This window comes from Neovison vison, chromosome 1, assembly GCF_020171115.1.
Source record: "Neovison vison isolate M4711 chromosome 1, ASM_NN_V1, whole genome shotgun sequence".
NCBI classification, from domain to species: Eukaryota; Metazoa; Chordata; class Mammalia; order Carnivora; family Mustelidae; genus Neogale; species Neogale vison.
In genome coordinates, this window is record NC_058091.1 from 97,862,832 (window position 1) to 97,878,985 (window position 16,154).

The 16,154-nt window shown below is 38.5% G+C and overlaps 1 protein-coding gene across 12 annotated transcripts in view; it reads right to left on the minus strand.

Annotated features, from left to right (window-relative positions):
* The window catches only part of PKHD1 (PKHD1 ciliary IPT domain containing fibrocystin/polyductin), a 475,771-nt gene that overhangs the window by 124,756 nt on the left and 334,861 nt on the right, over positions 1–16,154 (minus strand). For all 12 annotated transcript variants that reach the window (XR_006385080.1, XM_044252662.1, XM_044252680.1 and 9 more), the window contains 4 exons: positions 14,859–15,013; positions 13,282–13,434; positions 3,310–4,188; positions 2,457–2,625 (listed from right to left, as the gene is read on the minus strand). Coding sequence is in view for 11 of the 12 variants with exons in the window: in XM_044252662.1 (XP_044108597.1) it covers positions 2,457–2,625; positions 3,310–4,188; positions 13,282–13,434; positions 14,859–15,013 (1,356 nt within the window). In the remaining variant the exon portion in view is untranslated. The remainder of the gene's footprint in view (positions 1–2,456; positions 2,626–3,309; positions 4,189–13,281; positions 13,435–14,858; positions 15,014–16,154) is intronic.

Here is a 16,154-nt window from a genome sequence, read left to right on the forward strand (position 1 = left end):
AAAAAGAAATTCAACAGGATTTTATTACTAATAATGTGCTACACAAATACAAAATAAAACGCTATAGAAAATGTTATTTTCTCATTATATGAGCAAAAAGAAAGACATTCTTGTAACCAAATAGTCTAGATATCTGAATATAAAATCTTTGCCTCAATTGCTAATTTTGTAAGAAGCAAGATAAAATAAAATTTTCCTCTAATATCTAAAGAACATAATGTAATAATTTCTTTATGAAACTTTGGGCCCTTACAGGACTTTAAAATTATTATTATAAATATCAATTCTATTTGTACTATATACAAAGTAAAAATAGATATTTTTATTTAACAAATATCTATTGAAAACTTACATTTATATGTTGGGGAATACAGTGGTGAAAAAGACAGACATGGTTCCTATACTTTCAGAATTGAGAGTCTGGCAGGTTATATAAACAAGTTATAAGCAATTATAGCATTGAATTATAGAGCATTTATTTGATTACCCCTGGTCTAATAATTTTAGGTACCATCGGTAATAATATTAAATATTTATTGTATGCCAACCGTATGTCAAGTATTAATAATAAAAGAATCAGATTTAATATCATTTAGCTTTATAACTGTTTCATTCCATAAGTAGGACATGAACCTAAGGAAAACTGGGCAGGAGAAAAGATGACAGAATAATGCAAATTGCAAAGCTCATAATGTTTAGGTACCAAAAACATGGCTTAGGGATGGGCATTAAGAAGAGATTGGTGTTGAGCCAAACATATTATTTTCTAATTAGGGGAATTTTTCTTGATTCTTTTCTTTCAGCTAAAGGAGTTTTCCCTAATGCTGTGGGGAAAAGAAAGTAACCCATTATTCCTGCTCCTAACTTCCCTACTCCCTTTTATGACAAAAAGAATTCCTCATCTAGTTTTCAGAACCCTGTATAAAATTCCCAGATTGTATGTTCAAGAACAATAGTTACACAGGGTCTGGCCGCCAATATCTGAGACACTTCATTCAATACAGGGATTCTTGGCAACAGACACAGTCTCCTTTGACTTCCTTGTCCCTACACAAGGGCTCATGAGCCTTCTTCTGAAAACTAGTGACATCATACTCCATGGAAGATTCAAGACTTAGGGTAAATTTTTTTCCCAATGATTTTGAAAACACCCAAAGATGTATCTCAAATAAAGATAAAACGATGGAAAAAGTGCTCCATATCACTCGGCATCAGGGAAATACAAATCAAAACCACAATGAGATATCACCTCACACCAGTCAGAATGGCTAAAATCAACAAGTCAGGAAATGACAGATGCTGGCAAGGATGCGGAGAAAGGGGAACCCTCCTACACTGTTGGTGGGAATGCAAGCTGGTGCAACCACTCTGGAAAACAGCATGGAGGTTCCTCAAAATGTTGAAAATAGAACTGCCCTATGACCCAGCAATTGCACTACTGGGAATTTACCCTAAAGATACAAACGTAGTGATCCAAAGGGGCACGTGCACCCGAATGTTTATAGCAGCAATGTCCACAATAGCCAAACTATGGAAAGAACCTAGATGTCCATCAACAGATGAATGGATAAAGAAGATGTGGTATATATACACAATGGAATACTATGCAGCCATCAAAAGAAACGAAATCTTGCCATTTGTGACAACATGGATGGAACTAGAGCGTATCATGCTTAGCGAAATAAGTCAAGCGGAGAAAGACAACTATCATATGATCTCCCTGATATGAGGGAGTGGTGATGCAACATGGGGGCTTAAGTGGGTAGGAGAAGAATCCATGAAACAAGATGGGATAGGGAGGGAGACAAACCATAAGTGACTCTTAATCTCACGAAACAAACTGTGGGTTGCTGGGGGGAGGGGGGTTGGGAGAAGGGGGGGAGGGTTATGGACATTGGGGAGGGTATGTGCTTTGGGGTAAATTGGAAGGGGAGATGAACCATGAGAGACTAAGGACTTTGAAAAACAATCTGAGGGGTTTGAAGTGGCGGGGGGGTGGGAGGTTGGGGTACCAGGTAGTGGGTATTATAGAGGGCACAGCTTGCACGGAGCACTGGGTGTGGTGAAAAAATAATGAATACTGTTTTTCTGAAAATAAATAAATTGGAAAAAAAAAAGATAAAACGATGAAACAACATTAGTAAAATTCGCATTCTATCACTTTTTGTTCTCTTTTTTAGCCAGAAAAAGAGAGAAATAGAGAGAGAAATATTTCTCAAGAGAGAAATAGAGTCTCTGCCTCTGCTGTAGGAAAGATTGCAAAAATCTTGTATTGAAGGGCATGAACATAGGGTAAAGAACTTGAGCCATTCAATCAATCTACTGTAGCTTTCCAGAAAAACTTATTTCTATTCACATCAATGATTTTATTCTTTTTTTTCTTAACATGTTTAAGGATTTGAGAAATTGCCAAATACTTCATAAACATAGCTTATTATAAATACTAAAACTGGTACCTAGCTTGTAAAGGAGGAAAGTAGAACTTATTTTTGTCTTTGATCTTTAGCATCTTGGTCCTCTCTGCTATTATTGGGTGCATGATTCCAGTGTTCTCCACACTGGGCAGGATGCAGACATCTAGGTCATCACTATAGCAACTCTTCACAAAACTAGAAAAGGTGACATCTGAAAAAAAATTAAAGATATCATAGCATTAGCTCATAGAACCTACCAACAACACATATAGATCACACAACTAAATATTCTTACACCAACGCATATCTGGTAGTAAATTTAAGCTATCCATGGTATTTCCAGGAGTTAATATAAATCCCAATTTATAATGTCAGTAGTTCTTCAAGACCTGGACATTGTATCAAAAGAGAAGAGTATTCCAACACATTAAAGTCTTAAGAGTAATACTTTTCATCAAAGTTTTGATCATGATCCAGTGGAAGTGAGTACAATAGCACAAAAGAGATCTGATGGAAGATTAACATCAAAGGTTGTGGTATAACTGGTTCTAATCCAGGCTGCCCCCATCACCTACTAAGCAACTTCAGTGAAGCACAATTTCTGCATTTGTTTTCTCATTTTCATAATAGGAAAAAAAAAAAAACCACTTACCTAGAGAACTGTCATATAACCAAATTAAAAAATCACTGCGAAAGTTCTTCAACATAACTAAAGCAATGACTTTTTAAGGAGCATCTCCCTGTCATTATAAATCACCATTGTGCTTATCAATAGCCAGAAGGTTATCAATTGGATGGTAAGCACCAGACTACATCATACCCTCTTGCTGATATAATTTCTGAATGCTATTGAAGATCCTATGCGCTACATTGCTTGGAAGCCAGAACCTCCTACCTTGAAGTTTCATCATTCCTGAAATTGAATGGCCATTCCTCACTCTGTGCCATGGTTCCTGAGGCCAGCGATTTGGTTTTGAGGTGAATACAGGCCACAAAATACCAACTCGACCCCCTCTTGGATTGGAAGGAGCTCGATCTGTTGATGTCAAGTTGGCAGAGCGAGGCTTAACTCTGTCCTGAATACAGTCAAAAGAAGAGCTAGTGGCCACAATGACTGAATTCCTGAGTGTAACCTGTACATTTTCAGTGTGACCCTGTGGAGCAGAAGACACATACACCACTGCCAAGAGACCAATAGTATTATCCACCAGAGTGATGTTCTCCATCTCCACACTGTTCTCCACATGGAGCATAGCACCATAGTCAAAGTTCTTGAAAGCCAGGAAGCCAGAGATACCAGTACAGTGGTCAAACACATTTTCCTTATAAAGATGAAGGCCATGAAGGCTTGAGTGGGCCACATTGTCAGACCAGCGAGCTTCAGGAGAGGAACACCTGTGGCCTCGGATGTGAAAGCCGAGTCGCTCTGATCCTGCCACAACATTGCCGTCAAGGCTGATGTCCTTTGCCTGGTTCACTTTGATTCCTGCCACCCACATGGTAGACCATGCTGACTGTGTGATCAGAACCACAAGATTATTAGAGAGGGTAAAGTTCTGACCCTGCAAATCAATGCCATGGCCAACTGCACCAAACACCAGATTGTCCTTTAAAATGACCCCATGACTGGCAGCCACACGAATGCCCCCACCGCAGCTCTGGTGCAGAGTGGATGATATTATCCAGGTTCCTGCCGATGCATTAAGGAGTTCAACAGCTGAGTACAAAGGTGACCCAAAGTTCTGAATTTCCACATTTGAAAGTTGAAGGACACCTGCAAACAAAATGCAGAGCTTCAGGTTAGTTTTTCCTTCTCTACAAAAGGCAGAAGGATGGCCCATTTACAGGCTCCAGGAGATGTAAAAAAAAAAAAAAAAAAAAAAAATTTTAGTATTTCACAATATGAGTCTCACTAACAACATAAGCACCATTTGAAATATCACATGAATGCCTGCCAGAGTTTCATGTGCAGACTGAAGGGTCTGGCAATAGGATGGAGGAGAGGAAGGACAGATAGGGAAGAGAGAGAGGCTCTGGAGAGAAGCACAGTAGCTGGCAGGTTCTGTGTATTTTTCTGCTGGACTAGTCAAAGCCCTGGATAAGAATGAAGGAAGTATAGGTTCCTGGCGACTCCCTTCAATGCCATGTCTCCACTCAGCAACCCCATGTGAAAGGTCTATTACCATCCCCCACAAAGATATTACAAGAAGGACTATAATGGTCATTCACATAAAACATATTTTTAAATCATTTTAAAGACCCCATAAAATCTTTTCATTTTTTGTATCCCAGCCACACTGTGGTCCTTGCCTCATTTTCAGAATAAAAAGCTTCTCTACACCTTCTACATCAGGAGAGGATAGTGAATTATTTAGTCTTACCGAGGAATTTATTTGTACTAATTTAAGTAGATATTTCAAAAATACAGTATGAACTACAGCCACTAGATTGATTTAAAAATATAATGAGCACTAATATGTCAAGCATACACTCTCAGTAAAATAGATAAGAACACAATTATAGGAAAAAATGAGGCGAATTAATAACTTTAGCACCTACTTCTCACATAGCACTCATTAGGTACCAGGCAATGTTCTAAGTCATATCTCAATAATGCATGTGTGCTTGTGTATAGATGTGTGTGTGTGTGTGTGTGTGTGTGTGTGTGTATAAACTCTTAACTTCACAAAAATTCTATGAGGTAGGTATAATTATCGTCCCCATTTTACAGATAAGGAAACTGAGATAGAGAAGGTTTCAGTAACATATTACACAAGGACGTAAACAAATGCATGCAGATGAAGTACAATTAACCCCCGTGGAGGCATACTGTGGGGAATGGGAGATGTAGTGGAATACAGGAACAGCTTTGCATTGGGATTCAGTCGACTGGGCTACAGCCAATGTGCCAGGAATTAGTCATGTGCCCTTAGCTATGAAGGTCACAACTTTATCCCTCATGTTGCTTCTTTCTTCTTTCTTTTCTTTCTTTCTTTCTTTTTTCTTTTTCCTTAGACTTTTTTTTTTATTACATTCAGTTAGTCACCATAAGTACATCAAATTTTTTGATGTAGTGTTCCATGATTCATTACTTACATATAACACTCAGTGCTCATCACAACACAAGCCCTCCACCTGGCTACCCCATCCCCCACCCACATCCCCTCTGAAACCCTAATTCCCCCCCTTCAGTTTTCTCTCCCTTCCTATGGTCTTTCTTTCTTTATTATTTTTTTTTATTTATTTATTTACTTGAGAGAGAGCACACAAGCTGGAGGGACAGGGGGAGAGAGAGTCAGAAACAGAGCCCTTGCTGAGCTCGAAGCCTGTGTAGGGTTCAATCTCAGGACCCTGAGAACACAACCTGAGCCAAAACCAAGAGGTGGATGCTTAACTGACTGAGCCAGCCAGTTGGCCCTTTTTTCTTTCTTTTTCTAAAGATACTGCCAAAGGTGAACTATAAAGTTATTTCTCATTAAAATTGGAGGGAGCTATAGTGTTTCAGTAATAGTATTTAAAGTTCAAAGGAGTTCAACCTAAACCCTCCACCTTCCCCACTCCCTTTTCACAGAGAAGAAACTAACACTGGGCTGCCATGAGGACCAACCATGGCCTGGAGGACAGATGAAGTGAGAGATAATGTATGTGGGATGCCTGGGTAGCTTAGTCTGCTGAGCATCTGCTTTTAGTTCAGGTCATGATCTCTGGGTCTTGGGATCAAGTTCTGCATAGGGCTCCTTGCCAAGCGAGGAGCCTGCTTCTCCCTCTACCCCTCCCCCTTGCTTATGTTCTCTTTCTATCTCTCTCTCTGACAAATAAATAAATAAAACCTTAAAAAAAAAAAAGAAAGAAAGAGGATGTATGTTCCTCTCCCTCTGCCCCTCCCCCCATTCATGTTCTTTCTTTCTATAAAGTAAATAAATCTTATTAAAAAAAAAAAGACCATGTGTGTCTTTCTTTGTAACCAGATTACAGGATTCCAATACATCTAAACTTCTCAAATGACACCTATTAAGGAGGCACTGGTAGATGGAGTAGAAATACTCACTGAATGATAAAATATCCAAAAATTTTGTCTGGTAATGACATTTTTGACAGTTCCCTCACCAATAGCACACAGCTGAAATAGCTGTTGAACCTGTCTCTATAGAACTATGACCCAAAGGCCATACCAAATGTTAGCTTCCACACATAAGTAGCTTATTTTGTAGAATAGAAAGTGGTTCTAGAATCTCAGTCAATGTAATGTTATCAGTATTATTTTAATTCGTGGGGCTTTTTAATGTCTTATACTTACATGGCTATAATTCATAGTTTTAAATCATTCAAGAACTTTTTTACTCCTGTGCATATTAACTAGTGGCTGAAAGCCAATCAATAATAGTAAATACTTAAAACGTCTTGAGCATTTAAGTGAAGAATTAAACAATGATTACGTTCATGACTACTATCTTATTTCTCCTTTCAAAAATCACAATTCTAAGTAAAAATTGCTGGATATTATTGGTCAAAAAAAGAATGACAGGGGCCTCCAATTTAAAAGTAGGAATTGGGGGCACCTGGGTGCCTCAGTTAGTTAAGCATCTGCCTTTAGCTCAGGTCAGCCTGATGCCCCACATCATGCTCACTACTCAGCAGGAAGCCTGCTTCTCCCTCTCCCACTTCCCCTGCTTTTGTTTCCTCTCTCTGTGTGTCTCTCTCTGTCAAGTGAATAAATAAAATATTTTTATAAATGAAGGAATGAATGAATGAATGTAGGAATTGTAACTCCTGGCTTGATTTTCTACCCTATAATTACTCAGCACCCATAGCCAGCATTCTTGACCTGCACTTGCTGATTCCACCCCATTTAGGCTATAAAGTATATTTGCAGAAAATTGCGAGGCTTCTTAATTTAGTATGGGAAACTGGATTAAATTCTAGAATGGGAGGGACATTAGTGGAAAAACTGGTAGAATATAAATAATATCATGAATTTAGTTAAGAGTAAGGCACCAATATTATCTTTTTGGTTTTGACAAATGTAACAAATATGTCTGATATTAACAACAGGGAAGCCTGGGCAAAAGGTATACAGGAACTCTCCATACTATATTTGCAACTCTTCTCTAAATCAAAGATGATTAGCAGATTATTTAACAAAGGCTTTTAACAAAAGCCTATTTTAACAAAAATTAGCAGATTATTTAACAAGGGCTTCATGATCAGAGCTGAATTTGAATGTTACTTCTGCCACTTTCTAGCTGGGTGACTTTTCTTACTCTTCACTTTCTTCATTCCCATTTATGGAGCACTTAATACTAGGAGTTATTACACTAGAAAAACAGTGATGAAAGATCCAACCTTACCCTTAAGTTGTTCACAAGCTCATAAGTGAGTTTCAACATAAGAAGACAATTTTATTACAGACTCTGCTTCTTCATCTATAAAATGTCTCTCCCATGAAGATAATAGGATTACATGAGATAAAATAGGCATGAAAATCGGCATTAGATTGCTGGCAGGATGGCACAGGAGTAGGAGACCTAAATTTTGTTTGCTCCTAGGAATTCAGCTAGATAGTAATCAAACCATTCTGAACACCTACAAACTCAGCAGGAGATTAAAGAAAAGAATAGAACCAATTCTATGAATAGAAAAGCCACCACTTTCTGGAAGGTAGGACATATGGAGAAGTGAATCCAAGGTGATATATGGAAAGATAGACTGTGGGGGGAAGGGCCAGCTACCAGCAAGTGATAGAGCAGCAAAGCATAAAATCAGAACTTTTAGAAGACTGCTCCACTGAGGGATGTTGCTCCAGTGGCTAAGCGAGAAGTGGAACCATTACTGGGAGAGTGTGGTCTCAGGACCCTTGGGGTCACAGAAAGACCAGCAGTGCCTGAGTGTGGCAGAGCTCCCAAGTATCAGAGGAGGGGAGCTGGTTGCAAAGATAGAGCCAAGAAGCGGGGTCTCAGCTCAGGGTTGTCATAAACCATATTCTGCAGCGGAGTTGGGACCCTACTCTTTGAGCAGGAGCCAACAAGTGGCAGATCCAGGAAGACTCCCCTTCTTCCCCCAGGAGGAACAGCACAGGAGTGCACTGCAGGAATCTGGGGCCATGTCCCAGAGAGAGAAATGCTCCATCACAGTTCAAGTGAGCTCACAGTATGCCTGGAAAACCAGTGAGAGAGGAATGATTGACTGCTTTTCTCTGAGGGCTCACTGAGGAGTGGGGCCCTGAGCTCTCAGCTTCTCCAGGGCTGGAGATTGGGAGACCACCATTTTCATTCTTATCCTCCAAAGCTGCACAGAAAACTTTCAGGGAACAAAAGCTACCAAGAGCAAACCCAAGCAGATTACTAACCCTGGCCCCTGCCAAGGGATGGATAGTTCTGCTTCAGGCAAAGACATTTGAGAATCACTGCAACAATCCCCTCCCCAGAAGATCAGCAAGAATATCCAGCCAAGACTAAGTATACCAATCGATGAGAATGTAAAACTCTAGTGCTAGGGGAATACAGCATATAGAATTCATGGCTTTCTTCCCCATGATTCTTCAGTCTTTCAAAGTTAATTTTTTTTTAATTTTTATTTTTTTCTTTTTCAATTTTTTTGAATTTTTCTCCTTTCCTTTTCCAACCAACATCTTATCAATTCCTTTTTAAAATCTTTTTTTAATTTTCATTTTTATAATCATATTCTATCCCTTTATTGTATTTAACCTTTATATATATATATATTTTTTCCTTCTTTAAAATTTTGGGATATAGTTTCTTCTAACATAGCAAAATACACCCAAAATCTGGTGTACAGCTCTGTTTTGTTCATCAGACTTATCATATTCTTTTTTTTCCCTTTCTTTTCCCCCCACTTTCGGGTCTCTTCTGATTTGTCTAGTATATATTTTTCTGGGTTTGTTGTTACCCTCTTGGCATTTTGTTCTCTCGTTCATCTATTCTTCTCTGGAGTAAATGACAAAATGGAAAAAAAAAAACATAAAAAAAAAAGAACAAGATGCAGTACTGACTGCCAGAGACCTAATCAATAGGCACATTAGTAAGATGTCAGAACTAGAGTTCAGAATGATGATTATAAAGATGCTAGTTGGGCTTGAAAAAGAACATAGAAGATACTAGAGAATCCCTTTCTGCTAAAATAAAAGAACTAAAATCTAACCAAGTCAAAATCAAAAAGGCTATTAATGAGGTACAATAAAAAATGGAGACTCTTACCACCAGGATAAAGGAGGCAGAAGAGAGTATTGTGATATAGAAGACCAAACAATGGAGAATCAAGAAACTGAGAAAAAGAGAGATAAACAACTACTGGATCATGAGGGAAGAATTCGAGAGAGAAGTGATACCATAAGATGAAACAGTATTAGAGCAATTTGGATTCCAGAAGAAGAAAAAAGAGAGACAGGGGCATAAGGTATATTGGAGCAAAATAAAGCAGAGAACTTCCCCAATTTGGGGAAGAAAACAGGCTTCAAAATCCAGGAGGCATAGAGAAACCCCCTCAAAATCAATAAAAAGAGGTCAACATCCTGCCGTCTAATAATAACATTTACAACTCTCAGAAACAAAGAGAAAATCCTAAAATCAGCTCAGGACAAGAGGTTTGTAACCTACAATGGTAGAAACATTAGACTGGCAGAAGACCTAGCCACAGAGACCTGGCAGGCCAGAAAGAACTGGCATAATATATTCAGAGCACTAAATGAGAAAAATATGCAGCCAAGAATACTCTATCCAGCTAGGCTGTCATTGAAAATAGATGGAGAGATAAAAAGCTTCTAGGACAAACAAAAACTAAAAGAATTTGAGAATATCAAACCAGCCTATAGGAAATATAGGGGTCCTCTAAACAAAGAGAGAGCCTAAAAGTAACATAGACCAGAAAGGAACAGAGACAATATACAGTAACAGTCAGCTTACAGGCAATACAATGGTACTAGATTCGTATTTTCAATAGTTTCTCTGAGTGTAAATGGGATAAATGTCCCAATCAAAAGACACAGAGTATCAGAATGGATAAAAAATAAGACCCATCGATATACTGTTGGCCAGAGACTCATTTTAGACCCAAAGTCACCTGAAGATTCAAAGTGAGGGGGTGGAAAACAATTTACCATGCTGATGGACATCAAAAGAAAACTGGGATGGCAATCCTTATATCAGATAAGTTAGATTTTAAGCCAAAAACTACAATAAGAGATAAGGAAGGACACTTTGTCATATTTAAAGGGTCTATCCAAGAAGAAGATCTAACAATTTTAAATATCTATGCCCCTAACATGGGAGCAGCCAATTACATAAACCAGTTAGTAACAAAATCAAAGAAACACATCAACAATAATACAATAATAGTAGGGAACTTAAACACTCCCTTCACTGAAATGGACAGATAATCTAAGCAAAAGATCAACAAGGAAATAAAGGTTTTAAATGATACACTGGACCAAATGGACATCACACATATATATTCAGAACATTCCATCTCAAAGAAACAGAATACACAATTTTCTCTCTAGTGCACATGGAACATTCTCCAGAATAGATCACATCCTGGGTCACAAATCAGGTCTCAACCAGTACCAAAAAGTTGGGATCATTCCCTGTATATTTTCGGACCACAGTGCTTTGAAACTAGAACTCAATCACAAGAGGAAAGTTGGAAAGAACTAAAATACATGGAGGCTAAAGAGCATCCTACTGAAGAATGAATGTGTCAACCAGGAAATTAAAGAAGAATTTTAAAAATTCATGGAAACAAATGAAAATGTAAATACAACTGTTCAAACTTTTGGGGATGTAGCAAATGTGATCCTAAGAGGAAAGTATATAGCAATACAAGGCTTTCTGAAGAAACAAGGAAGGTCTCAAATACACAACCAACCCTATACCTAAAGAAGCTGGAGAAAGAACAGCAAATAAAGCCTAAACCCAACAGGAGAAGAGAAATAATACGCAAGCTGGTGCAGCCACTCTGGAAAACAGTATGGAGGTTCCTCAAGAAGTTGAAAATAGAGCTACCCTATGACCCAACAATTGCACTACTGGGTATTTACCCCAAAGATACAAATGTAATGATCCAAAGGGGCACCTGCACCCCAATGTTTATAGCAGCAATATCAACAATAGCCAAATTATGGAAAAAGTCTAGATGTCCATCAGCAGATGAATTAATAAAAAAGTGGTGAGATATATATATATGAATATTATGCAACCATCAAAAAATGAAATCTTGCCATTTGCAATGATGTGGATGGAACTAGAGGGTATTACGCTAAGCGAAATAAGTAAGTCAGAGAAAGGCAATTATCATATGATCTCACTGATATGATGAATTTGATAAACAAGACAGAGGATTATAGGGGAATAGAGGGTAAAATGAAACAGGATGAAACCAGAGAGGGAGACAAACCATAAGAGACTCTTAATCCCAGGAAACAAAAAGGGTTGCCGTAGGGGAGGTGGGTAGGAGGGATGGGGTGGCTGGGTGATAGACACTGGGTATGTATTGTGGTGAGCACTGTAAATTGTGTAAGGAGTACAGACCTGTACCCCTGAAAGAAATAATTCATTATATGTTATTATTATTTTTTTTTAAATCAGCATTAACCCTGTTCTAGAACATCCCTTCCCCTGGGATGACTTAAGAATCCTGAATCAGCAATACCAGAAGTTTGGGATCCTGACAGCATGACAGTCTGGCCAGTCTAAACTGGCCTTCTATCCTGTGATGGTGTTCTAGTGCGGACTGCAGTTTTTGGTTAAAAGAGGCCCTTTTCCTAGTCCTGTTTCCAGAAGAACAGGACTCAGCCTGTGTCTCAGTGTTCTAAAGCATGGCTTCTCAATCTCAACACTACTGACATTTCAGACCAGAGAATCCTTTCTTGTGGGAGGCTATCCTTGCATTGTAGGATTGCAGGATATACTGTAGGTTCTTTAGCATCTCCCGACTAGATGCCAGAAACCCCCCAAACTGTGACAAGCAAACTGTCTCAAGATACTGGCAAATGTCTTTTGGAGAGAGGGGAGGAACAAAGTCACTTCTGTTGAGGACCTGTGAGACACAGAGCCTATGGAAAGAGAGCTTGTTCCATGGGCCAGAAATCCTGAACTTTTTATTTAAGTTTGGTAGGAATACTGCCCTTTACCATACTGGTAGAACAGATGTGCCAACAAAAAGTGTTTCATGCTCAATATATTTGGGAAGTAGTTAGATCCTTTATTCCAGGCCTTCTCAGAGCCTTTATTATATTCATATACTCAGTGACTTTCTAAGATGGAGCTACAGTGATATTCTTACCCAAATATATTTGACCAAGGGATAATTTTGGAATACTATTTAAGGAATACAAGTTTAAGAACAAGTTCCTAATCAAATAATGTTACAGCGTTCCAAAAGAGTTAAAGCCTGAAAGAAATGAGAAAGATTGAACTGATCCTTAAAACAGTCTAGAATATGGAAATCATTTTTATTTAAATTTATGCCATTAATTTATAGCATGAGCTGAGGCCTGCCATCAGATATAGCATGCTACTCGGAAAGAGTAATAGAAATTCAGGAAAGAGATAAAATTCAAGTGGTCATTAAATCATCTATAATTTCAAAGCAGAGGAAATTTCACATCTGCTGAAGATGTTTTCTTTGAGGTAAAAATGTGCATATGTGCTGATCGCTAGTATATTATTTTAACATCAGACTGATAATTAAGCACAGATTAGAACTCAAAATTCATAGCTTCTCAGAGTACAAAGGAGCCATCTAATTTGAACGTTTTGTTTTATACATGAAAATTCTCACAGTTGGAATTTCTGAGTGTCCCAGATGAATAGGCTCCAATGGGTAATGGTTAGGAACTTCAAATTCCATTTACCTGAAAATTCCTCACTGCTGGACTTTCTGAAGGACCCCACAAGTAGTCTCACCCTGCATGATATATCAGACTGTATTTGTATATTTCGGGTCAAAAGTCCAACCTCTGCAGCCAAACGAATGGATCGGCCATCCTCCATGACATGGACGCTTCCTAGGGCAATAGAAATTGGGCAAGGAAAAAAAAAACAAAACCTTAAAAACCTATTTCAAAAATTGCCAGCTGGGGACCCAGAGAACCTGACAAATGAAAACACTTCTCTCCCCTCGGAAGTCCTACCAACATTAAGGTTGCTTTTCCTCGGGCGTTCTCCACAAATGTCAGCTAAGAAATGAAAAGCTCGTTCACATATCTCTCTTTGGGATCAGAGTGAGAGTGTTCGAGCAAGAATTCATTTCTCCTTAATAACTGTGGGTACTGGGACAAGGAAGTCAGGGCACACCCGTGCAATTAGTGGGGTCCCCAATGTCCTTCCTTAAATTCATAGGCGTGAGACTTGAGTGTTTGGCTGTACATTGTCCGTGGACCTCTCTGATGAGAGTGAAGAATCCCAGACTGACAAAGGTGGTGACAGAGCTAAAGTAGCAATGTATAGGAGTAAAGCGACAAAGAGCAGAGGCAGTGCCCTCTTGGGATGGACCCGGTCTTAAGCTCAGCCCTGCCTGAAGGAGTCTCCTCAGGGGTGGGAATGGAGTGCCCTGCTGATCTGATTCACTGCCCTCTGTTTATACCATATCTCACATCCTATGAGCAAGGACTGCTGGAGAATTCTCCTTTCTCCTCCACTTTTTAAAAAAGAAATCGTCCTTGGAATTATTACTTAGAAACAACTTTAAACATAATCCTGTTGAATACATGTATGTTCCTCTCCCATATCAGAAACGAAAAGATATTCCCTACTCCATTTCCATGTTTTATTACTTATTAGTTAGAGTTCTTGGATTAAATATATTTATTGGACTGAACTAGGAAACTCATAGTTATTTATAATTTATGTGCAATATACTTGAACTGTGCAGAGTGTATAAAAATATTCCCACTTTTTTTGTTAAAAAGGTATTTGGCTTTTATCTTTCTTTTTTTTTTAATAGTAGTAATAGTACATAAAGTGTTAGGAAGGACACATTCCTGAGCATGGAAAAAGAAGCTATTATTTACAATAACTGCCAAATTCAAAGTGATTTCATGATTCATTGTGCTAAGGAATGAACTGGAAATTCAGCTCCCACGAGGTTTATTGTGGCTTAGTGATGAAAGTGACCTTGAACAAGATGCTTAACCTTTCTGCTTGCTTGAACAAGATACTTAATCTTTCTGCTTGCTTCTAGACTTGCCATTATATGTAAAAAGCAAAAATTAAATTAACAAAAATTCCTTCTCATCTCAGTATAATTTAAAAGTTAGGCAACACAATTAATGAAGGGATACAGGTAAAGACTTCCAGGATGAGTTTAGGGAGCAGCAAGGTATTATCCATTCCCTCTGAACGGCCACTGGACACAAGAGCCCCAGGAAGGTTTCTGAACACATTCTTTCTGGCTCAACCATTTCCCTTTCCCAACAAACCAAAGCCTTACCAACATGCCGGTGTTTGAGCCGTTCATGGATCTTAACATGGTGAGCCTGAGCTTCTTTCACAGTGAGGACCTCTGCTTCATGAGGTTCATAAGAAGAGGAGCTAAGGACGATTTTGTCATGGGGTCGCCAATCCACTGTGTCCTGTACTATAATTCTGTAACAGCACAAAAGTGTCATTAAGTCTACTGGCTGTGCAACCCAGAACACCTACCAACTCCAAAGAGAAAAGGAAATCCCCTGCAACTGCCAACTCCCACCAGATTGACTTAGAGATAACAAGTCAAGACAGAAAAAAGGCTTTTGTGAAAAGTTTAATGTTTATGGAGCCAATGGTTGGCTTATGTGTATACGTCAAAAGGATTACAAAGAGATTCTGTAGCCCTAAGTACAAGACAAAGAGTAAAAGTTCCAGAGTTTACTATATGCCAATGACACATGGTTTCTTAGAAAAGGCATCTTTCTCCCTGATTGGGAAATGGCTTGAAAAGTAAAAGTGGTTCAGAAGAAATCTTTTCTCACATTTTCTAAAGAACTGTTATGCCATTTTTGGGAGCAATTTATCATCATGTATTAAGGCTACTACCTTCTTCATGGTCAGACAGATATAACATGGATCCTAGAGATGTCACTTACCAGCTATGTGACCTTAAGAAATCTTTTTGCTGAGTTTCTCATCTTCATCTGAAAAATGCCAATATTGAAAGCTTCCCTCTGACAACCCTATGTTACTGCAGGCACTACTGGGATGCATTTCTTGAGTGTGCTATGTTCCAAACACTGTTTCTACCACAATATGAAACAATGATGATTTGTTCCTTTTCATTTTTTTAACTCACATTTAATAAAACTTCTGTTCAGTCTTTCACTGCTGCCTAGCCTTTCCTAGTGAATATGTCTGCTTTATTCTTCATTTACAGTCATTACCAAACTCAATGGCATAAGTCTACTTTAATAACCTGCCTCTTTTGCTAATGTCCACATTTTAGCAAGCTTTGACAAGAGATTCTCCTCTACCCATAAATATTCACCCAGGGAATAAGTCCATGTGAATGCTATTCAATCATGAAACATTTATTGATTGAACAACGGGTAAGCACCAGACGCTATAGTAGATGCTAGAGGCACAGTGGTAAATAAAACATATGTCATTTGCATTTTTTTAAATGGCAACTTGTATTTTGACTAGTAGACATCCTTAAAGAGTTTACTCCAAGGGAGATGAAATATACAGGTTTCAATATAATATTAACATAAAAAAACCCTCAAATAAATTACAGGGGATTGTTTGTGGGTCA